Genomic DNA, 25,059 nt, shown 5'->3' on the forward strand with positions numbered 1-25,059 from the left:
CATGACTTGGTGGAGTAAGGTATTTAAAAAGCTCACTAATTTATGTACATATTGGAAGCCAAATTCTGAGGCTAAGATATATGGATGGGGGTTGTGCTTAGGGCAGGGTTAGGGGCTGGGGAAGATGAGGAAAAGATACTTCTGAAAAGAGGAAATATTTCTGCAAAATGTTCCTTTGTCTTTGGATGAGGGTAAATATCATTTTTGTGCTAAAATGGGTCAAGCTGAGGGAATTTCCCAAGTTCACACACCAAGCCTATGCGATACTTGGAAATTCCACCCAGGCTCGCAACCCTGTGCCCAGCATCCATGCAGGGTGCCATGAGTAAAGTCTCTTGGCCATTTCTATACCAATCGGGAGGGTGACAGCTCTCTGGGGGCACCACAAATGCAAGGAAGGAAAGCAGCTTATCAAATTCCCTCTATTTAGTAATTAAACACACTCATAGGTGAAAAATACAAACCCTAACTTCCTGCCAGACATCAGCCCCCTGAAGAGTTGAGAAGGAAGAGGAGAGACTCTAGGGATGTTAGGAAGACCACCCTTAGCACACTGAAAGACCAGCATCAAGTCAACAGGCTGTATTTTATTTGTTGTTATGAAGGACTTCCTGGGTATCCTGGTTCCAAGGATTTCTTTGTGATGTTAGAGATGTTCGAAGAGACACTTCAGAGAACAAGAATTCATTTGTAAAGAAAACACACTTCGGAACTTTTTGTAAACAGCATTTGGGGAATAGGAAATTAAAATGTCTTTCTTTCCCCCTAGCTTCGTAAGACTCCTTACAAAGCACATTTGATGCTGAAATGAAGTCTGGCAGGGCATTGTTGTAGTCATAAAATATTTTACTGTTTTAAATAATAAAATTCAATTTAAATGTTAAACTTCTCCATATGTTATCATTCCCTTATAAACTCCTAGGCAGAAACATCAGGTTTTTAGCTTCAAACTGTTAAATGTTATTTTAATTAAAAATATGCCAACAAAAAAGTTAAAATGCGCACTATCAATAAAAGTACCACTGGTATTCTGTCATTAGCATGGGAAGGAGTTTGCTTTTTAATTCCTTTGTGGAAGGAATGTGCTTCAGACTTTTACCTTGAAAAATACAGATACACAAACCACCATGCTGTGATTCACAAAGTTCAAAGACAGAACCGAAATTCACAATTGATTGAGATGGAAGAGAATTATTTACATTCTTTCTTATCTGATTTTTGGGTTCCCAATACCACAGCCATTCTATATTCCAGGAGGAAATAGTCTGCCATCAGCTTTTAATTTTGCTAGGGAGGCAGAACTAAGAGGGAGAATGAAACAAAGCAGATGCCTTCTGAGCTTTTTCCTCCTAGAAACTGAAAAGAAATAAGCGCAACACTGCTAATTCCAAGGATGCGTTTCCTTTGTGAGTAGGTGGGAGTCTGACCTGATGGGATTTGAAAATTGTCTGAATTCAAATAATTCCCATGTCTGAAAATACATAACGGAAAACTGCTCCCCCATTTTAGCATGCTACCGGAGAACCCTACACAGTTCATTTTCTCCCTCAATGAGCGTATTTTTAGGAGACAGTGACTGTGTCAGCTAGGTTTTGCAGCCTTATAAGTCAGAGGTCTGCAGGCCTCAGGCATAAATAAGTTGGCTCTTACCCCAGAGGAGGTGACAAAAGGGGACTTTTCTGGCACTTTAGTATTTCACCTAGGTGAGCTGGATGGGAGGGAGGAATTGTCTTGAGCGTGTATATGCTGAAATAAAAACAGTGAACTCCACTCTAGGGCATATCCTCCAACAGGACCTTGAGGGCCTCTGGTCACCAGAGGTCTCCAAATCCCACCACAGGGACAGGCTGGGAGCTGCTGAGGGGGAAAAGCTAACAGCCTGCTGATCACCTTTACCTGAGGGGAAAGAGTCATGAGATGGGCTGGGCTGAGGATTGGGAAAGTGAAATTCCTTCCTTCTGTCTTGCTTGTTAAAAATCTGTATTGCCTTACACTTTCTGTCCTTAATTCTGAGCACCAAGCTGTGAGCACTAGGATATAAAATATCCTCCACCATGAAGCAAAAGCCACCAGTGATGGAATCATAAGGGAGAGGAGAGGCTGGAGGCAATTGGAGGCAAAAAGCCTTGTATATACAATTCTTCTTATCCCTACCTACATTCTGGAGGATAAAAATAGTAATAGATTTTAATGGTGGAAACAGCAATAAAGGTAGAGGTGGTAGTATTACTAGTGATATTGGCTTCCACTTGATGAGCTCCAAGCACGGTGACAGGTACCTTCATGTGTATCAGTTCAGTTAATTCTCAGAGCAATATTAATATCTGTATATGGAGGCTCAGAAGCCTTAAGAAACCATTTTGGGATCCCTCTTTATTTATTAAAATATAGCTTCTGAAGGGATCAAATTGATGAATGGTTAACTAAAACACTACAAAGACTTTCTCAATGGTGGTGGGGTGCATTGACCTTCTTAAAGAGCAAGAGTCCAATAGGATTCACAGCCCCAGCAGGCTAAATATCAGAGCTTGACCAGGTAGATCCAAGGCCCATTAAAAAACTTCCTGGCATCCTAGGGTATTAGAAGATCATTGGTATGAATCAGGAACCTACGAACAGGTCCAAAAGTTAAAAGGCAATAGTCAGGGTCTCAAGGCATTCATGAGAAGGACACTGGGTGTCCCCAGGGACTTAACAGACACTGCAAAAAGCTTAGGTCACAATTAGGGCTCCCTACAGCGAGATAAGGCTTCACAAGGCAGATTTTACTTGTAATAGTCCAGTCCTTTGCTTTGTAAAGCTAGATAGATTCAGGCTTCCTATAGCAATGCTGTGCAAACATGCAATCATGTCTATAAAAGAAATTTCTTAATGAATTGCTAAAATGATTGGATAGCTCAGACAAAAAGCAAGATATGGAAGAACTGAAATTTCATGCACTTCCCAATCACAGCCTTTACTTTATTGAACTGAGATATATCTATATGGGTTCTAAATTCCTAATCAACTAATGTTCTTTCCCTCCCTCCACCTTTTTGGTTCTTTTCAATGCAATAACTTGCATGAAGAATTCTTTAGTTTCCTTAGCAACTGCTTGAAATTTATTTGGTTATCAAAATAAGCTGTTCCATTTTGGAGAGCCCAGCTGAGCCTGCGCACAGCAATTTGCATGGTTCAAACTCATGGGCAATTTTTATTTCACTGCAGAAAGAAGAAAATGCTATCTCAAGCCCACCAATTCAACCATCAGAAATGCTTGTTTATTCAATGTGTTTTTTCCCTTCCGCATGAATGCATAACACAAGTTCTTGTGGCTTTAGTTCGAAAAGCTGCTGTATTTGGTTTCTGTCCCATCACAACCCTGGAATGGTTACAGTCATTTGGAAAATATAGTATGAACTGCAGTTTCATATTATTCTTAAACACATGATGAACATTAACAATTCTTGGATTATCATATATTAAATTCATATAAATAAGAAACATATATTCTTAAAAAATATTCAAAAATACCTCAAACCTTTGCAGAATCTGTGGCAGGGAGAGAATGTTAATTAGTCTGGACTTCTAGGATTTTAATAACTAATATGGAATGGCTTGGGATTTGAGTGGATAAGAAGAAGAGAACTAATATTTGTTGAACGCCACTTCAACATTAGGCTTTGAATGGATAGATGTTGTTATCCTTGTTCTACAGATGAGGAAGGTCAAGGGAGATGCAGTAAGTGTCATGAGTTAACAGAGTCAATATAAAGCAGGGTCAGGATTAACATCCTATATTGTCTGGCTCCAAGGCCCATTTACCCCTTTTTTATCACACCACATTGCTTTCTCTATCATTGTGAAGCAGAGACTCTAATCTTAATTGTGGAATCAGCTGTTTTCTCGAATACCCTCAGAAAGGATGAGAAACAATTGCTCACATCAGAGTTAAAGACTTTCCCCATTGAGATTATCTAGGGAAATGCATTTTTAACATCACAATGAAAAACATAAACTGAGTAGACATTGGTTTGACCAGGGCAAAAGAAATGAAGAACATTGTGGTCTCACATAAACTACAGGAAGCTTTGTCCTCTGGTTTCCAGTCTGATGTATTTTTGTCACAGTGATTGCTTCTGATGCTGACCACTCTACAGCACAGTGCTGCATTGGAGGGGTTTGCAAACAGGATTTCCATTTGCATCAGTAATGACAGATAATCCCTTTAAGCAAAAATACTCCAATTAAAATAAACCAATAATCTGGTGCAATTTTATTTTATCTCTTATCTGCACCTCCTGTTCCTTGCAAAAACAAAACAAAACCTAAACAACCCACAGACTAATTTCATTAGAGTGAGAGATTTCAGATAGATCCGACTCCTGTTTAAACAATGTCTGATAGAGATCATAGAAGGAAGAAAATACATCTTGCCAAATGAGATCCTTTACCAGTTCCTTGAGGGTTAAGCATATTTTAAATCTACATTTGTACATGCTAATCTAAAGACAGTCTTCACGTTATGGTATTAACCCATGGCATCTGACACTAGACGCTGACATGGGCACCACTAGCCAACAGGCAGGACCATGGACAGGGCCAATGTGACACATTCTGAAGAGCCATCTGGTTACTTACATGATTCTGTTACCATTTTCATATGTAGACCTTACAAATTAGAATGCACCTTAGAGAGAATCTAGCTCAATATTCTCCTTTTGAAGAGGAGGAAAAGGACTCTCAGAAAGTGTGTTCAAGGGATTTGCTTAAGGCGATACCACAGGTCAGTGGCTGCAGCTGCACTTGAACTCAGGGCTTCTGACTTCTAACCCAGAGCTCTTCCCATGGTCCCATTCATGATTCCTCCCTCCATATCCTATTAAGAGGCAAAGAAAGTGTACATTATTTAGCATTTTAAGACTTAACATCTTTGCAAATGAGAGGACTGGCTTTGTCCCTCAAAATAGTGGGCAGGGGCTCTGTGTGGAAATGATTCCAGTTCCCACTTCCCTTAAAGATGACCAGAAGCCAAGAGTTGACTTTGGCCCTCAGGATCCTCATTTCAGAGGTCATGAGTAGATATTCTGACTAAGTATATGCCACCGTGTTAAACAAACTGATCCTTGCAAGGGCAGAGAGGCTCAGATGCTATGACCAAAAAGTCAACTGAGAGAAAAGAAGATGTAAGCAGTGAAGGTTAGAGGCAGCTATTGTCAATGTGCTGACTGAAGGGTCACAGGGAGAGAAAGCAGGCCATAGCAGGTGCAGGAGAAGGGAACGCCACACTGCCCAGAATGACAACCAGGCTGAGTTATTAGCTCAGACATCTTTCTGGGTGCCAATTTTTGTGAGTTTGTGCCACTCTTGGCTAACAGTGTCCATGGCATGTTAGAAATATTTCTAGGACATTCAGAACATGGGCCTATGGATATCCCATTCAAGAACAGCAAACCCAATGCCACCACCATTTCTATCATTGATAGGAAATATCCATGTCTCATTGTACAATAGAATTTCACATCCACATCTCCTTCAGGGTCTTGTAACCTTGGGATAAGTCAAGCGGGGAAGCTTATGGAGATAGCAAGAGCCCTGGAGTCACAGACCTGGGCTCATATCCCAGACTCTACCATTTACTGGCTGTGTGACTCTGGCCAAGTCACTTAATTAGTGCAATCCTTCGTACCAATTCTAGTTTTTACATGTAGAATAATTATAAAATAATTATACTTATCTCATAGGATCTCTGTGGGAATTAAATGTGAAATGCTTTTGACAAAAAGTTTTAAAACAAACATGCTGTACGAACACTAATGATTATTGTTATCATTGTGGATGAGGAAACCAAAGCTCAGGCAAATAAGTGACTTGCTCAAGGTCACAGAGTTAGTAAATGCCAGACCACTTGAACTGGTGTTTCTATTAAACCACAAGAGTTCAAGAATCTTTCCATTACAACACCCTATCTACCTGCCTCCCCATACCCTGCTCCCACAGATGCCCATCTGTCCCATGAGGTTTGCCCAGAAGAGCTCCTCTCACCCCACACAAAGATGGCCACCCCAGCAGTGTGAAGCCCCTAATGCTTCCCTGAAGGCATGGGATGGGATTCTGCTGAGCACCATGAGCCCCCCATGAGCTCTCAGTGACAAGGAACTGCAATGAAGACACAGGTGGACTGGCAGCTTGGCAGCTGGCGTGGAGTGCGGAAGGATGGAGGAAGCACCAGAGCATGGAGCTGTGAGCCAGGCACAGGACGCGCACGCGTGATGGAGGGCTCCTCAGCTCAGAGGCAGACACAGAGGACTCACGACACGGACAACGCAGCAACCCTACCTTCTGCGGTTCCTTTGCCTTTCCTGTCAGGGGTCTCTAAGCCAGTGCCCCCTGAGGGGTACAGGGAGACGTCGGTTGGCACAGGCCAACTGCTGGCTGTGTCTTCCGTGATCTCATACATCTGCCCCTCCATCGGCTGCAGGTGCCAGTTTAGGCCAAACAGGTGCATGGCTGTGGTGAGCAATGAGAAAAGTCATCTTTTTCTGCTGGAGGCAGAAACGGGACTCCCAAGCCATAAGGGAAAGGTGGGCAGGGTGGGGGAACACAGACATTCAGTTCAGTTCAACAAGTAGCCCCCAAAAGGGAGCTCTTGTAGTGCCAGCCCTGCAAAGGAGACTGGGGTCAGAGAGGATCAAGGTTCAAACCCTGCCCTCAAGGGGCTCACAGTCTGGTGGAACTGGGAGTAGGCAGGATCAGGGAGTCTCAGGAGGTCTCGGTCTTTGCTTCAAAAGATAAATAACAATCTGGGGGAAAAACTGCAATTGGTATGACAATGTTAATTTCCTTAACACAAAAATAACTTGTACAAATAATAAGCAAAGTCCAACAACTCAGTAGGAAAATAGGCATTGGATATGAACAGTTTACAGGATAAGAAATACAAATAGCTCATAATCATATGAAAAGACTCTTGGCATTATTCATAGTAAAAGAAATGTAAGTTAGACTCTGAAATACTATTTTTCACATATGGTTTGGCAAAGATAAAAAAGGTTGAAAATATACTGTATTGGCAGAGAATGGAAAGCAAGCATTCCCATACTTTACTGGTGTGAGAATATGATGTACAAAGTCTATGGAGGGCAATTTGATAAAAGCTAGTGACATTAAAATACACATACCCTTTATCCTGGGACATAAAGCTTCCAATTCTAGAAATTTCTTCTCCAGATATACTTAAACATGTACTAAATGATGTACATACAAGGTTATTCACTGCAGCATAATTTGTTATAGCAAAATATTAGAAACCAGTCCACTGATAAGGGGCAAGAAAAGTAAGTAAAATCCACACAACAATATTGGATGCAACCATTAAAAAGAATAAAGAGGTTCTTTATATATTTTTGTGGAAAGGAAAGTATAACATGCAGAAGTGTTTTTGATATACTACCTTTGGGTTTAAAAATTCCTGGAAATGTAGGAAGTATTTCTGGTAGAATATGAAAGACTGGTAACAGTAGCTGTGTCCTATGAAGGATAGAGATACTATGGATCGGGGGTAGGAGGGAAACTTGCTTTTCACTGTATACCTTTTGCATATTTTCATTTTGTGCCATGTGCATATATTTCTGTTTGAAATGTATTTTCCAAGGTAGCAACTGCTAAAAAGTCTTGTACAACAATCTAGAAAGAGACCATAAGGCGTCAGAGAATGAACATTGTCCCTTGAGATATACATGCTTGAGAAGGCTAGGAAGCTCATCTCCAAAAATGTGATCTAGCACAAAATATCTGCTGAAATCCCATTTTAGGATTCTAGGCTTGGGCTTTGTCAGTGGTCCAGGTTCACCTCTTCTGATGCCCACCTGAATTCCCCATACACCGAAGTAAGCATTCAAGTCCCTGGACCCTCACAGCACCCTGGATGTAGCATTCACTCCTTTGCTTGGTGAACACTGTCTGAAAGCCCACTCCATGGCAGACTCTGGACAGCCAGAATGGGATCAGAGAGCCCCTGCTTCAATGAGCTCACAGTCAAGTAGGGAAGACAGACAAATAACAAATTCTCTTCAGCAGGACCAGAAGGCGTAGAGGAGGGGGGTGCCTGACCCGCTAGCGGGGCTAGAAGAACACAGGGAAGGACCTTCAGAGAGATGAAGGCCCATAGTAATTGTATTTACTGCGTGACAGGCAGTATGTGGGGGGAACTTGTATATATATATTAATCCTCATGGCAACCTCACCAGATCGAATTTACAGAGGTGCATATTAAGGCTCAGAAGGTTAATTAAAATTATGATAGTCATAAAACTATCATTTAATGAGTATTTAATGATATGCCAGGCATTAGGCTGAGAGCATTACAAGCAATAATTCCTTTAACTCTCACAATAATCCTACGAGGTATTAATAGCCCCATTTTATGGATGGAGAAACTAAGGCACAACAAGACAAATCAACAAACACAAGGTTAAATGCCTAACAGGTGGCAGAGTCTAGACTAGAATCCCAAACTGTTCCTATCCTGAAAACATGCACCGTCAGTCTTCTTGGCGTCAAGGCCCAGGCTTGCCCACTTAGCTAGGCCGCCTCTTGCTTGGTGTACCTAGCAGGGTGGGTGTTACAAAGACATCCCCCTTTTGTGCATCAGCCTCCAAGGCTTTCAAGTCTCTTTTTAGGCAGTAACACAGGATCCTGTGAGATAGAGAGGAAACTCTGTTACCTGGCCCCAGTGTATGAAGGTATCACCGATGGTGGTTTTGAGGGGCTGTGTGACTGCCGTCAAGACACACAAAAATTCTATCTAGGGGACTGGAGCACAGCATACCTGTCTGACTTCTAGTCTGAACACAAGCCATGGAGAACACACACAAGTCTGCTTCAGCCAGGAGGCCATGCTCCGGTGAAAGCAACGAGATCCCACACTTTGCTTTTTCTTTGGTTACTGTGGTGCAGGAGAAGGTGTGTGGGGCCAGAGGAAAGAAACTAGTTTTGAATCTCAGCTGCCACTGCCTAGCTGCAGTCTTCTCATCTGAGCAATGAATATAGAAAGCTTCAAAACACTGTTGTATCTAATGAGGTAATACGTGGTAAAATGCTTTGCAAACTGTACAAATGTGTGATAACTATATGTGATAACTATTCATTGCATTTGTACTGCTTATAATGATAATGACAATAGTCACTGACATTTATTGAGCACCTTTTTTGGTACCAAGTACCAGGTGAGGTGCTTTGCACCGCTCTCCTCTACCTCCTATGTAGGTGACAATAATACTTTAACAGTTAACCTGCCTGGAAGCAGTGAATATTCTGCTATTTCCAAGGCTGCATTAGCTCAAAATTCTGTTTACCTTCTTACTTAATCTATATATTAGCAACTCCAAAGGTAATGGAGAAATTGTTTGAGCTACAGACAAATCAGATATATGCAGCTAAGTGAGCAGTGCTTCTTTCCCCATTAGAATCAATTATCTCATCTAAGTGTGCAATAGTGCTGTCTTGTTAAAAGGTCATGAGAATTAACTAATCCCAGAATGAACAGAACTCTCACAGCTTTGTGAAGAGAAACATTTTTATTGTCACAGCTTTCTTTTATATTTAACAAGATGCAAATAAGTCCTTGCTTTAAAAAAAAAAAAAGATACGTTGGGGGTAGGGGTGGGAATAAGCCAGGGAAAAAAGTGTTGCAGGTGAAAACGATCAACAGGCCTGGGGTCCCAGGGAAGTTAATGAGGGCAGGACAGTCCACAGCTATGAGGGTCGGGGAGACATGGGGCGGGGGCGGGTGTCGGCACCCCTTCCTCTCCACTGTGTCCCCCTGGCAATCACAGAGGCCAACACAGCTGTGAGGCTGGCCAGTTGTTTCCGTGGCCAAAACTATCTGGGAAAGCAAAGCTCTGTATTCAACTCCAAATTAGACTGAATCTCTCAGGAGATTTAACCATCCAAAACTAACTTCAGAGGCTGGTGAGTAGGGAAGGAAACCCAGGGTCACCGAGGTTGGGGTGAGAAATGGCTACCTGGAAAGTAAGGAGCAGGATGAAGCAGAGATTCAGAGACATGAAGTTCAACCAGTAATGTCATCTTTTTAAAAAATTTTTAATTTTTGTGGGCACATAGAAGGTATATATACTTACGGGATACATGAGATATTTTGATAACACGCTTGCAATGCATGATAATCACGTGATGGAAAATGGCGTATCCATCCCCTCCCTCCAGCATTTATCTTTTGTGTTACAACCAATCCAATTATACTTTTAGGTATTTAAAAATGTATAGTTTAATTATTATTGACTATAGTCACCCTGTTGTGCTATCAAGTAGCACAGTTCTTTATTCATTCTATTTTTTTTTTGGTAACCGTTAACCATGCCACCTCTCTCCAAACCTCCCACTAGCCTTCCAAACCTCTGGTAACCATCCTTCTATTCTCTATCTCCATGAATTCAATTGTTTTGATTTTTAGCTCCCACAAATGAGTGAGAATGGAGCAAAGTCATCTTAAAGCCAAAATAAAGGGGATATTTAATCTGTGATCCAAGGTTTTAAATATAAGTTATGCTAGTGACCCTTTCATTCTTTTACTGTATTGTTAGGCAGGTGGTTAATTCTATAGTCCTGGGTTATGGGAGCGGGGAGAGGAAGGGAGAGAAGTAGTTTGCTCTGCTCTCCCCTTTCCAAAGGGCACAGCACATTCTCAGTCAGAGTCAGCCCATGAAATACATATGATTGAGCGGCCACTCTTCTTTATCCTTTGTAATAATCAAAATCATAACACAAAAATTAGTATTATTTGAATGACACTACATGCCAAGTGCTTTATTTATATTATTCAGTTTCATCCTCATATAAAACTAGGTTGAAAAAACATTATTGGAGAATGGAAGTAGAATAGAAATAGAGCTGTAGTGATATATTCTGATTTACTCAGAGAAGTAAAGAAAGTTACCCGAGACCACAGAGCTGGTAGAAATTTGAGGCAAGTTTAAAACTCAGGACCCTGTGCTCCCAAACCAAGCTTCTTCTTTTACATATTTTATTTTAAATAGAAGATAAAATATGGGCAGCATAAAGCCAGCAGCAAATAAAATCTGAAATAAATATTTGGGGGGGAGCTGATAGTGATGACAAATATTCCCTGGCCCACAGCAATCCCCATTTAAAGCTGTGTATAGCAGCCGAATGCATGTTATCCAAATGATTTGGAAGACAGAGCCATAGATTTAAAAAAAAAAAAAAAAAAAAAAAGCTAAAAAATATACATGGTTCTCCCCAGCCTGCTAAGGATAGACCAGGCCACTGAAACAATATAAATTATAATCACTGTATTCCATGTTCCCTGAAGAATCAATGGTAACTACACATCATCTGTGTTACATCACAGGATTATCTATATGATACTCTGCAGTGTGTATTTATAACTCTTGTGCAAAACCTTCCTCAAGTACACTCAAAGTGACCTAGATAAGCAACTTGATACTGGTTTTCCCCTTAGACTAGTTTGTAATTCAATGAAAAGGTGAAAAGATGCTAAGGAGTTCAGAAAAAGGCTGTGGAAAGGTAGCTGGTTCACAAGATCACCCACGCTGAAATGTTAATGATTTCTAAAAGCCAAGAGCCAAGGTGGGGGAAGTTCTGATTCTCTTGGCTCTGGTCAATCTCAACCCAGGGCTGACATTTTCCCCGTTGCCTTTTCCTGCCCAGAGAGACATGAGAGATGGCTCAGAAAGTGCAAGCTCTATCCTGACATTTTAAAGAAAGGCTCCATAGATGTTCAGACATTGAAGGCTCCCCCAGCACCTGGCCAGCAGGAGGCAATTAACAAAGTCATTACGCAGGAGTCACCAATATCAGTACAGGAGAGTTTCTGCTGTCACAACGCACACTTCCCTTCCAAAAATGGAATGCACGAACCCACTTGCATCTGTACATTAGCAGCTCCAGGGAGTGACTAGACACCTTTATAACCACAAGGAACTGTTGATTCGAGTGGCATTTTTGGTTTCAAAAGGCAGTGGGAACCAACCCAACCACGCAGCTTCCCACTTTTCTGTTTCATATTACTGCTCAGGTTTTTTCTTTCTTTTTTTTTTTTTAATGACTATTTCTATGAAATAAAAGTCAATGGGGTTCTTTGACTTATGGTCCTCTAATGGGGGGAAAACTAAAAAGATAAAATAATAACAACAGAAACGACAGGTTTTCATTCCCTAGGTTATCTTCCTGGTTCTGCTACAAAGCCACCACATTTAAAAGTTCCAAACCAAGAAACTGTATACATAAGATGTACATGGCAGGATAACATAAAAAAATTGGAAGCAAACTCGATGTCTAAAAATAGGAGAACGACTTAGCTATCTTACTGTACAGGTACAGCATGGAATAGAAGGCAATCATTACAAAAAATAACTATGATAAACAGCAATGCAGGAAAATGCTTAAGATACAATGTTAAGGAAAAGAAAAGGCAGGGCACAAAATTGCATGTGTTTCCTGACTGCATCTCTGCAAAACTATGTATGCATATGAAAAACAATTTGTAAAGAAATACATAAAAATGACATCAGGATTTGAATTACAGTAGCAGGATTATTTCCTAGTTTCCAAACTCATTTCAGTGCATCAGTGTTAAAAAAGAAGCTCTACAACTTAGTTTCAGAAGCAATAGGTAGAAGAGAAAGATGATACAGCATGGGGGAGGGGTCCTGACTTTGAGCTTTTGCCTTGTGTCTGACCCCATACATCGGGAATTACATATGCTCTCTCATTCAATCTTTACATGAATCTTGAGAAACTCGTTTGACAAATGAAGAAACTGGAGGCTAGGAAAGGCTCCTCAGCTGGCCCAAAGACACACAGATAGGAAGTACTAAGGCCAAATTTGAACCCAGATCTTAAAACAGATCTGACTGGTTCCAAAGCCCAGGTTCCCCTCCTGGCACATCACACTGGTGATGAGTTACAATGCCTGAAAACTACATTACAATTTTTAAAAAGATTTTAAGGCAAAGCTTTCGCTGACAGCATAGCCAGATTTGCTCTTTTGAGACAGTTTGTTAAAAGGCTTTTTTCTCAGGGACAAAGCATGGGCCCCCATCCTTTCATATCCTTGCTGCCTGACTAGCGACTGATCCCCACAAACAAAAACCATGTAGATGCCAGTAAGCAACTTGTCACAGGCACAGTCAGTCTGCGTTTGGGTCTTTCTATAAAAGCACTCAGAGCTCGTTGAGTTACTGGTTTTGTGACTTTGGGCAAAGTACTTAGCCTGTCTGAATCTCAGTTTCCTCACTTGTAAAATGAAGCTGATAATATCTACCTCAAAGGATTGAATGAGATAATGTAATTTGCTTGGAACTATGCCTGGTACATACCAGGAGCTCAGTAAATGGCAGTTGTATCATCACTGTCATTTTGCTATGCTGATTTCCCTAATTTCTATATCTACTGAAAACTTTAAGCCAGCTCTGTGACATCGCCTTTTTTTTCTTTCTATATGTTCCCCATTAGTTCCCTTCCATGCTAGTTGTCAATTTCTTTAAATTGAGGGCCCTCACCTGCTCCCATTAGCTGATAGACTTTGGGGATGGGAACCAGAGATATCTGTCCAATAGATGAAACATCTTTTAAAACCATAATTGCTATAAAACAGCCTGACAGGATCCCACTGGTGACCATGTGGGGGTAATTTTTAATCAAGTAAATATACTGCTTTTCCTCCTGTCTCTGGATAAACTTGACGGCAATAATCAGGGCTACTGTGTCTCACTCCCAAATTAAGTGTTTTCTGGAGAATGGATTCTGGCACAGTTAATCATTTGTCTGTGCCACGAAAAGTTATAGGGAAGGAGGCTTTCAGCAAGGATTCACGGGCGCTGCTCAATGTTTCTGTAAATCATGGTGGAGTTGGTCCCGAGCCAGAGGATCAGGTGCAGTCAGCCACGGAGGCCGGGAACAGGTGAGCCCACCACCAATACAGAGGAGGAATGTCACCTTAACTGGAGGGCACTGAAAACTGGTGACAAGGCAAATTGTAGGGGAACTGGAACTGAAACCTAATTTGTACAGAATAAACTGCTATTATTGCAGTAATAGAATAAGAAAGCTGTGTTTTCTGGGCACCTTTCCCCTGGTGGGCTCTACTAAGACCTCTTCTGTATATAACTAATTTAGGAGTTGGCCACCCCCCACCAACCTTTGGACTAACCTCAGCCCAGTTATCTGACCTCTCCCTGCCAGACTCCCCACATTGTGCTGGTTCCCAAGTCAAGAAAATGGCAGTGAAGGGCAGTGGTTGTGAGCACAGCCTCTGGAGCCAGAGAGACCTGTGTTCCTTCTCTGGTTCTGATGTGAACAGTTACATGACAACTTTACTCTTTTGAGCCTCTGTTTCCCCATCTATAAGATGGTGATAATAATACCTAGCTTTGAGAGTTGTGGAGATTAAAAGAAGTGATGTGCTTTACGAGCTCCTCATTGTGCTTGGTATTTACTGGCATGAATTACTGGATGGGAGCTCTCTGTTGGCATCAACATCATCTTCATTGTGTATCAAGGTTTTCACTGAAAAATGAAGTAAGGCCATATCAGGAGCTGGGGAGTGAGAAGCCTGAGTTTTTGTTCTGGTGTTAGGGGACATTGCTATGACTGACATCTCAGGTCCCAGGTACCTACCAACCCACTCACTGCACAGATAAAGAAACTCAGGCTTGATTAGTGCCTTTGTGTCAGGGCCTGGGAATGAGCTAAGCCCAGTTCTTCAGACTTCTAGTTCAAAACTCTTCCCACGAAGTGACCCTGTTATTACATTAATCACAACAGAAAAATCGTGTCCAGAGCAGGACGGCCATCCTCATTGCTTGTTCTTCCATCAGGCACTGCTTCCCAGGTGAAGGGAACCATCTCCTTGGGTCTAAGGTAAGGGGAATGAACCCACAGCACAGGCCATGTCAGGCCATCAAGCAGCCCTTCCTTTAGGGCAGGGATTATTCTGGTCATTTCTGCTCCCCAGAACCTGGTCCAAAGGGGTGAAGAAGCAAGCAAGGAAAGGAAGGAGACAGAGGAATATTATTAAATCAATAACAGCTCCTACTTATTAAAATTTTACCTTGTGCATGACATAATGCTGAAGGATTCACATTTATTATGTCATTCAAACTCACAACTCTTTAAGTTAGATAATATTAGTAACCCCATTTAACAGATTAGGTGCCTCAAAACAGAGACAAGTAGTAGATATTACTACTTTAATTTTCTATCTCTAGAAAACCCAGGATCTAGAATTGTCTACAATTGTACCATTCAACATAGCAGTGCCAAGATCCAAAAGCAGATCCCAGTGATGCCAGATACGAAGTTCTTGTCACACTGTCATCAAGGAAGCACAGGGCAGGCTTCCATTTCATCCTCATCGGGATAAAAATGCAGCTTCTGTCAAATCACTATCAACTGGGCAAGCGTTCAAGGAAGCGGCTCCACACAGAAGGGGCGCTTAAACCTAGTCCGATGCCCACCATCTGCCCTTCACATTCAGGCCTCACTAGTGACGCAGTGATCACTGAACCCAAAGGATCTCCTGCCTGTTCAAACCGCTCTGCTGGTGTGAGGAGTCAGCATTGCCCTTTGGGTGGTACAACACGCCACCGCCAGGTCTGGGACGGTGCCTGTTATTTCCTGAGTGTGCCATCGTCACATTCCTTTTTTTTGTGGCCCCTGTGTTCATGATGACACCATTCCCAATGCTATCTGAAGTGTCCATATAAAGGTATTCCAACTTGCAAAGGACCAGCCTTTCACCCGAGACGCATCATCCCCTTCCTCACCTGTGCTAATGATCAAATGAGGCAGGAGAGAGAAACGTGTGTTTGGTTAGTGCTTGGGAGCTCACACAAGGAGAAGGTGCTTGTTGCTATGCTCCATTCCCATAGCTACTAGAAAATGTAGCGCTCCTTGGCTGTATAGAGCAACCCTCCTGTCTTCTGATTTTCTTTGGCGCGCCAGCCATGCAACTGATTTTCTTCATGATCAAAGTCAACTAGGAGGTGGTCCCCATTGTACCTCAGATGGAGTTTTAATTTGTGTATGTATTATGACAGGCCTTTTCCCTTTGGATCATTCACTTCAGCAAGAGGAATGAGGGCAGACAGCTCAACGTGGAGCCTGCCACCCGGATTTGTAACTTGGGATAATATTTCTTTATAATGAGAAACATTTTGAATCAGCACTTTAAAATCGCACAGAACAGAGTGTTTGATGTCCCTCCTTTACTTCCTACAGCTCCCCAGTCTCCAGTCCCACGGGTATTTTCCAGTCCTTGGGGACCATATCATATTTTCCTGTCCCCCCTGCCTTTATCTGTGCACAGAGCAAGGCACTTACATGTGAGTTACCTCTGCTTCTTCTTTGATTACACACAGACCTTTGATTTGGTTTAGTCTTTGACTAAAACTAAGAAGCTTAAGGCAGTAAGGAATTCCAGGGACCATGATGATGATAATGTTAACAGCCACAGACATTACTTGGAAGCTATGCTGTACCAAGCACTGTGCTGAGTGTTTTAGAAACAGTATCATTTAATTCTCACAAAGTCCAATGAGGTAAGTATTGCTATTACTCTCATTTGTAAGATGAGGAAACTGAGGCTTAAAGAGGTCTATCAACTTGTCCCACGTTACTGTTTAATTAGAGGTAGAGACCAAATTCAGATCTGAGTTAAGTCCAGATCGAACCTGCCCCCAATCACTATACCACACTGCTTTTCTGATTAGGTATCAAGCTGTGGAAATGTTAAAAATGGAAAACAAAAACAAAAACAAAAAATCAACGTTGCCAATCTCATTGTTATATCGACCTACCTTTTTACTCAAATTTTGTTGGCAGTATTTTCCAGAGAATAGACACTTGACATAATATCTCTTCAGAATGGAAACAATGTTAAAAGAGCATTTTAAATGTGTGTTGAACACAATATTCAATGGTCTACGTTACTTCTGCCTGCTCAGGAGTCTCACTCTGTGTGAGGAGGGATTTCTCTGTCCCTCGAGCCTGCCTGCCCGTCCAGCCTCCATGCTTTTGCTGATACGATGCCCTCTGCTCGAACGGTCACCACCTTCTCTATTAAGAAAAAATTCCCCCATCCTTCAAGACGTACTTCAAATATTGCCTTTTCTGTGAGGATTTCCACCATCACTCCCAGCCAAAAGTGGCCACTGCCCCCAGCTCTGGGCCCTTATCATTATTTCTGCCCCTCTCCCATAAACACTGCCCTCATGGTATGTGCACCTGTGCTTCCTGTCCCTTGCTGGTTTCTCTACCAGGCTTAGTACCCAGTGGAACAGATCCGTAGAGACACAGCCAGGCTCCCAGCTCTGGCCCTTACCAGCTGTGCATCAACAGGGAAGTCACTTAACCAACCTGACTCTTAGTTTTTTCATCTGTGGAAATGGAAATAATAGAAAACCATCTCTCAGGCTCTTGTAAGAATTAAATTTAATGAGGATTCTTTAGAGATTATAAAGTATATTGAAAATATAAGGCATTATTATTATATTGCTTAATAGTTAATGAATGAAAGAACACCCAAATGTCCTAATGTAATACAGTCTGTATTTAATACACAGACTGATGCAAAGATTTATATGTGAAACCACCCACACAGTCTCAGACCTCAGCAATTAGGTGTATATACAGTGCTATTTAATAGACTTACTGCACTACAGAAAAGTCAGAAGACATAAACAAGGTGGAAAAGAAGAATTTTCAGCTTCTAGGTAAAGAAAAATGCTAATTATCCTAAAATTTTCATTTAAAGTTTTGCTACCCTCCTACTCCATCTCCTCTCAAATACCCTTTTTGCAAACACAGTTGGAATCAAATGTGTGCTTATATACACAGTGCCACACACAGGCTGAGACACACACAGGGGTCTGAGGAATATGTCTTCCTACACAATTCTACAGATGATCTGAGTGGTAAAATTTGAGACAATGTGATGAAATGGAGGCCACACTACAATTAATGATACTGGCATTTTTTCTTTCCCACTGGAGGCTGTGAACAAAATCTCACTGTAGGCTCAAGGGCATCATCAATCTAGCTGCCTGCCACATGCCAGCAGGAAGGGCTTTCTCCAAAGTGAAATGTTACAAGCCTGGAGAACAGCAGAATCAGATACTATGAGGTGCCGTAGCTCAATAAGCAATAGGTTTTGAGGTCTCCCGACGTTCATAATGTGGCCTCCTGTTGGCCCCAGTCCTGAAGTACTTTGGGTGCAAACCACCACCCCAGTCAATGCACATGTGCATGGCAGTGCTGGCACAGCACATGGGGCAGGACAGACGGATGGACGTTCACTTTTCTTTCATAAGAAAATAAGTTTGTTTGTTTACTTATTTATTTATTTTGAGACAGAGTCTTACTCCGTTGCCCAGGCTCACTGCAACCTCTGCCTCCCAGGCTCCAGCGATTCTCTTGCCTCAGCCTCTCAAGTTGCTGAGATTACAGGCATGTGCCACCATTCCCAGCTGATTTTTGTACTGTTGGTAAGAGACAGCGTTTCACCATATTGGCCAGGCTATTCTCAGACTCCTGGCCTTGAGTGATCTGCCCCCCTTGGCCACCCAAAATGCTAGGATTACAAGCGTGAGCCACTGTGCCCTGTCTAGTTTCTTTCTTTAGCAAGGAGCTACTTGCATCCTCTCAGTAGTTCAGAAGGGTGAACCCCTCCCCTAAAGGCCCCCCAGCTATGGGAAGGGTAGAGCACAATGAGGAGAGGACGGGCTCTGGGTGTGAGTCCTGTCTCTTTCTCTCACTAGGGATCTGGCTTTGGACATATCATTTAACCTTCATGGCCTCAGTTTCTCACCTGTGGAAATGGAAATAAAAACAGCATGGTGCCCCTGTTTGCACTTAACAAATACTTACTGGATAAGTAAGACTCTTGAGAAGATTAAATGAGGAAACACATGTAACACTCAGAATAGCACCTGCCTGGCACAAGGCAAACTCTTGATTTGTGTGTGCTGCCATATTTGTGTGTGCTCTTACATCAGCTTAGGCTTTGCTGGGAGTGGCTGGGAGCAGGGGCAAAGGCATGCTGCAGACAGAAGGGCAACATGGCCCTCGTTTGCTCTGAGCCTCAGGTATGGGGCACAGGGACATGAGAGGAGGGCTTTTAGAGGCAGCACAGTCTGCATAGGGTTTACAGTCAGAAAACTGGACTTCTAGGTCCAGCTCTACTACTTACCAGCCATTCCAACCGAACAAGTTATTTGACTGCAGCAGGCCTCAGTTTCCACATCTGGGGCTTGCAGGACAGGAAATGCAGTTAGTAACTATAGAGAGCGCATCGACTGCTGGAGAGAAAAATTGAAAGGCCTCACACAAAGGCATGGTATTGATTCTGTATTTGCCTAGCGGAGCCTCTCTTCTAAGGGGAAAGGCAGTCAGTGTCCATCAGCACTTGTGATTTCTGTAGTTTTATACTGAAAGTCTTCAGTAAAATAGAATAAAAGTACAGATTGAAGCCCCTAGATAGGTAAAATGCACAAATGGACACTTTAATGTAGACCCTTCTGATGCAGGTGCCAGAAACACCCAGCATCCTGTCTACGGTCCTCTGCCTTTCTTTAGGCTGTTTGGTCTTCCAGAAAGCCATTCCGATCTTCTCTTTCAACATCCTACTTGATTTACAAACTCAATGCCTTGTTTTAATTTTTCCTGATCTTCCCAGTTAGAATGAATTGCTGTCTCCTTTAGAATCCCACAGGGATAGGTTCAAACTCCAGTAATATACCTTTATCATCTGCCTAGAATTGCCATCAGCTCCTTACACATCTGGCTGTCCACGAAAGTAGAGATGACTCAGAGGCAGTGACTTCATCTGGCTTTGTCTGCTCCTCACAGCCTGGGACACAGTCCAAAAGACAGGCTCAGTGAATGCTCCCCACCAGTTTAAACCTGAATTTGGGGAAGCTCCTTCTGCTTCATCACCTGAAATCCCTGCATCCAGGGATGGCTCTCGGCTGCTAAACCTGAGAGGGTTTAAAATCTCCAGGTGATTCAGCTGCTGGGAAGCTGCGTTTACTCCACACCTACTATAGGTCATCCACTGGACTGGGCCCTTTGCAGATGTTCTCTGGCTTAATGCTCAAACCACCACTTAGATACTAATTGACATTTTACCAATGATGAAACCAGGATACAGAGAGGTTTAAAAATGTGTCTGAGCCGGGTTTGGAATGCAGGTCTTACTTGGCCCAGTCTGTGCTTTTGCTCCGAGACCGTATTGCTGTCTTTAGAAGGATGAAGCTGTTTAGTTCTGGTCTTGTTGTTTTACTGATAGGAAGAAGCACTGAGTGGAAGGAGAAATATTGTGGTTTTTTCAGCCCTCTCTCTTCCTCTCACTGCTCCCTTCTTCCTTCCACCCTGCTCTTCTTCCCTGCTATGAAAAGAGGCTGAGCTCTGCTCCTCCTTGTCCTCTAAGCCTAGTGGACTTAAGTGTAGCCCCTTCCTAACTTCTCCTCCACAAGTGCTAGGTATTTACTCAGTAAAAGAATAGCCATCGGGGGGCTGTTTTCTCTTTCTCTCTGCACTTAAGTGCAATTAAATTATGTTATTTCACAGTAATTAGTCTGCAATACAAATGAGACTTGGGGAAAATTCCTTTCCAAGAAAGCTAAAAATCTATAAAATCCACTCCCTTTCCACACTCCCTGGGCAATGTTGTAGAAGGAGCACCCAGAGACGCAGCTGGGGCTCCTGCCTGACCAAGCACGGCTGTGCAGCCTCCTCGGGGCTTTAAACTGCCCCCAGGGCCTCCAAGCCCCGGGAGGGTGTGCTGTTTCCGCAGCCGCTGTTGTTCTTATTAGAAATGAATATATGAGTACATATGGGTCCCTTCTTTTTGACACATTTCCAAACTCAGAAACTGCTCCCCTCAAACTCAACACATCTTGTTTGCCAGGGGGAAGGGGCAGGCAGATTTCATTTACAAGTGGCTCTTACTCTTAAGAACTAGGTGCCTGAGAATCATTTCATCTCCATAGCAGCCTCATACCTACATTCACGGGTCAGGAAACTGAGGTCCGGGCAGAGGACACTTCTTGCTTGGAGTCATAAGTAGTTAGGAGCAGATGAGGGTGCAAAGCTAGCCTGTGTCCCGTGCTGATTATGTTTCAGCAGCCACCTCTGGCTTTGTCTCCTCTGGTTTTCCCTCCGCATAGTCTCGAGGAGCCATTTTTCACTCACCGATATACACTTTCCGCCTTTGATCTTTGTGAGAACTTGGAACCTCTATTTTTTCCTTTTTCTTTCCCTCCTCTCCAAGCTTTGCAACATCTGTCGTGTTCTGATCTCGACATCCTCCCATCCTTTCTCTCCTTGAACAAACTTTTGCTGGACACATGCTATATCATGCCAGATCCCGGCACAAGAAGCTGCGGCTATGATACTAAGTGTGATGGAATTGTTTTTGGTCCTTATGGAGCTCATAATCTAATGGTGGGGACAGATATTAAATGGTCCACGTCACAGTCATTCAGCAGCAATTGTGAGGAGCACCACAAGCACCATAAAGGCATAGAACTGGGTTCCTGGCTCAGCGGGAGAGGCTCACAGATGCTTCCCTGAAGTAGCGACACTTGAGCTAAGCTCTTGAAAAAGAACTGATTGGTAGAAGTGGGGTAGGAGATGGCGGGCAGCTCTCTCCAGGAATCCTTCAGTCTCTTTGGGTCTCAGAGCAACTTGTGACCCTGCTCCTACCTCCCACCAATTAAACTGGCAGACCCAGGATCAGACAGAAAGTCTTCTTCTGGCAGGGCTATGGGGAAATTGGATACCTGGCTGGGAGTCCTGACGTTCAGTCCTATCCTTCTGAACAGGATCTAGCAGTGAGTAACAGAGTTTTAAACTGTTCACACCTTGTGACCCCGGAATCCTGCTCTGGGGAATACACCCTTTCCAAAATAATCCAAATAAGAAATAAGAAAACAGAGCAGAGGCACAAAGATGTTCACAGAAGTGCTACTTATAATGCCAAAGAACTGTAAACAGCCGGAATACAATGATATAGTAATGGCACAAATATAATAGGTTTTCCACTTGGCAAGAATGACAATTGTGTCAGTATTTGAAAATGTTTGCATGAAAAAATGGCCTGTGAAAAAGGCGGAAGGACATAAAGCTGTGTATCCTCACTGATTATGCTGAGGCTATGGCTTCTGTTGTTATTAAAAATGAACATACGAGGAAATGAGGGTCCTTTCTTTTTGACATATTCTCAAACTCAGAAACTATGAGCCATGATATGGAGGTCAAGGATAACACACAGAAAACCCCAGAATGTTTCTGTTGTTTGCCCCAGTATCTTGAATTCTGGATGATATCTTAAAAAATTTCTCAACAACACTGAAATACCCCAAGAGTCTGGAGATTATTTTAGGTAACACCTGATTTTAAAGCCAGTAAATAAATCACTTCTTCACTACATTTCTCAAAAACAGTGCCTGAAACTACGGAGACAGAGAACAGATAGATGAGTGATTGCCAGAGAGTGAGAATGAGAGGGGGGTTGACTTCAAAGGGGCATAAGGGAACTTTGGGGGTGATGGAATGGTTATGTGTTTTGACTGTGGTGGTGGTCACATAACTCTACCAGTGTGTCAAAACTCATAGAGTAGTACACTTAAAATGTGTTAATTTTCTGTATGTACATTATATCTCAATAAATGTGATATGAAGGGAGTGGCCTGGGCCTGGTGGCTGAGTGGGTGCAAAGGTAAAGGACAATGCCTGAGCAGTGGCTGGAGTTTCAATCCTAGTTAGGTCCCTAGAAGCACAGTCAGAGCCCTGTGCATGGCTAGGGAAAGGAATTCGACACAGAGGAAGACTGATGTCGTCCTGCTGCCTTCCACACTCACTCTCTATGCTTTTCCACCCTGCTTTGTGCCCTGGGAGGCTGGTCCACATGGCCTGGATCAATGATTCTCTTGAGCTCTGACTTCTGGTTGGGTTCCACCACCAGGAGGAGGTTGTTGGGGTGGGAAGAAAGTGAGGTGGAGACTTCCGTCCTCCGGCTCCCTCACCGCCATACCTCTACTGAAGACCACACATCCATGTCAAGCAGCACTCTCAGCTGGCTACCTTCTCCAGGTTCTAGTAACCGCTCCTTCCCCCTTGCCCCTTCATGCCCCTTCATGCCCCTTCATGGTGTCCTAGAACCATTAGCCAGGGGGTAGTACCATTCCTTGACACACTGCTCTTGCTTTGGTATTTAGCTTCTTAAACTGTCCTCAAATTAAAAACAAATGAATGATCAAATGACAAACCCCATAACCCACTGCCTGAATACTTCCGTTGCCAGGAAGGGCACTGTCAAACTCTCCTATCATGGGGAAGCTCTGCAAACTGGAAAATGTTCCTTTTCTTCCCTCTTCAGCCCTGCAGAGCGAGTTGGTCCCTTCTCCCTTCGTCAGCATTTCGGACAACTGCAGAGAACCATGCTGGTCTCCTAAGTCTTCCTTCTGGGGATCTGGAAGATATCTGTCTGTGGCCTGTTATAATGAGAACAATCTATATATATCTTGCTATTAGCAATTCCCACAGAGCAGCATGAAGGAATCAATCTTGGACAGAGAAGGCGTTAATGCAGGATCCTGTATCTTTATCACTTTTTCCTCCTTCTAAAAGACCAAGTTCAATCATCTCCATTTCCCATTCTTTGGGCTATAAAGCTAAATCTATGGCTCCTGTCCAAAAGGCCTGATGTGAAGTCAAAGAGAAAGGAGGGAAAATGAGCCTTATTGCACAGTAACACCCAGACCCAAGTGTAATAGGCTCATGCTAATGAGGCAACAGCATCTGAGATCCTGATATTGCATAAGTTGAGCCAGATGGAAATAACTGGGGGTTGAGGATTGGATACATCCACCCTGGCCTCTATCTGTAATTCTTTCTCTTTCTCAACACATCTCATGTCCATTTCACCTGTATCTGAGCCCCAGAACACAAAATACACAGTTCTGCCACCATGCTTTTGCCCATGCTGCTCTTTCGCCTAGAGTACCCTTGGCAGACTTAACCATCTTGCAAGGCCTCTTATTCAACCAAGTCTTAATTGAGCCCAGGTACCTTGTGCCAGGCTTTGTGCTAGGTGGGGGAGTGAACTCCCCCTAAAAAGAAGGAAAGTCTAATATGTCTTCTAACTTGAATTGCTGCCATACTGAAGTCCAGTTTGTATGAGGAAATGTCAGAGATACTGAGAGTCTGTACCATTCTATGCAAATTGCACTTAATGCTCAAGTTCACTTCTATCACCATTTCCTAGATAGCCTCAAGAACTGCATGACCCAGAGTCTTCCAGACCAAGAACTGCAATATTATTCCAGCAAGCAAAGCTCTCTAACAGCTGCCTTTTGAAGAGCAGCAATTAAGCATTAAGCTCAGCAACATTCTCACTTATAAATTAAACTATCACCACTTCAAACAAGGGTTCTGATTTTTTTTTTTTTTTTTTTGTACTCCACAATCAGTCCTTGTGGAGGTGAAAAACGCAACCTAATTTAAGAAAGGATCCCTCACTGCTGTTACACAAATTGGAATGTTCCACTATGGTTACCCAGAAAATGCAGAAGCCCTCATCTGAGACTCTACCCTTTATGTCCTGGTGCAATTTCCTAGAGATATAGAAATACAGACTAGGAAGGACCTTACAGGACAATCTACTCCTGCCACATTGTGGGTGAGGTCCAAGGAAGGGTAACAACCATCTCCCAAGGCAACCAGCACGGGACATCTCTTGTATCACATACTCTGTGTTTTTCAACATCATCTCATTTAACCCGCACAACAGCCTTATGAAAGTAGTACTATTATTCCTCCCACTATGCAGATGAGGAAACCAAGGATCAAACGGCTAAACAGCTGGAGAGTGGCAGCGCTAAGATTTCTGTGGAGTTGGTCAGGCTCCAAATCCTATCTTCTTTCCTGATGAGAACCCCACATTGCCTTAGAGAAATCACAGAGAATGGCGCCACTGTCCTGCTGGGCAGACCTGAACCTGATGATACAGCAATC

At 42.8% G+C, this 25,059-nt stretch overlaps 1 protein-coding gene across 24 annotated transcripts in view; it reads right to left on the reverse strand.

Annotated features, from left to right (window-relative positions):
• Window positions 1-25,059, reverse strand: part of LOC105468948 (teneurin transmembrane protein 4) — a 3,228,145-nt gene that overhangs the window by 209,583 nt on the left and 2,993,503 nt on the right. For 23 of the 24 annotated variants that reach the window (XM_071075888.1, XM_071075902.1, XM_071075900.1 and 20 more), the window contains one exon: window positions 6,319-6,489. The exons of the other annotated variant lie outside the window; for it this stretch is intronic. In XM_071075888.1, coding sequence (XP_070931989.1) covers window positions 6,319-6,489 — 171 coding nt within the window. The remainder of the gene's footprint in view (window positions 1-6,318; window positions 6,490-25,059) is intronic. 24 annotated transcript variants of the gene reach the window in all.

Source organism: Macaca nemestrina, chromosome 12, assembly GCF_043159975.1.
Source record: "Macaca nemestrina isolate mMacNem1 chromosome 12, mMacNem.hap1, whole genome shotgun sequence".
Taxonomy (NCBI): Eukaryota; Metazoa; Chordata; class Mammalia; order Primates; family Cercopithecidae; genus Macaca; species Macaca nemestrina.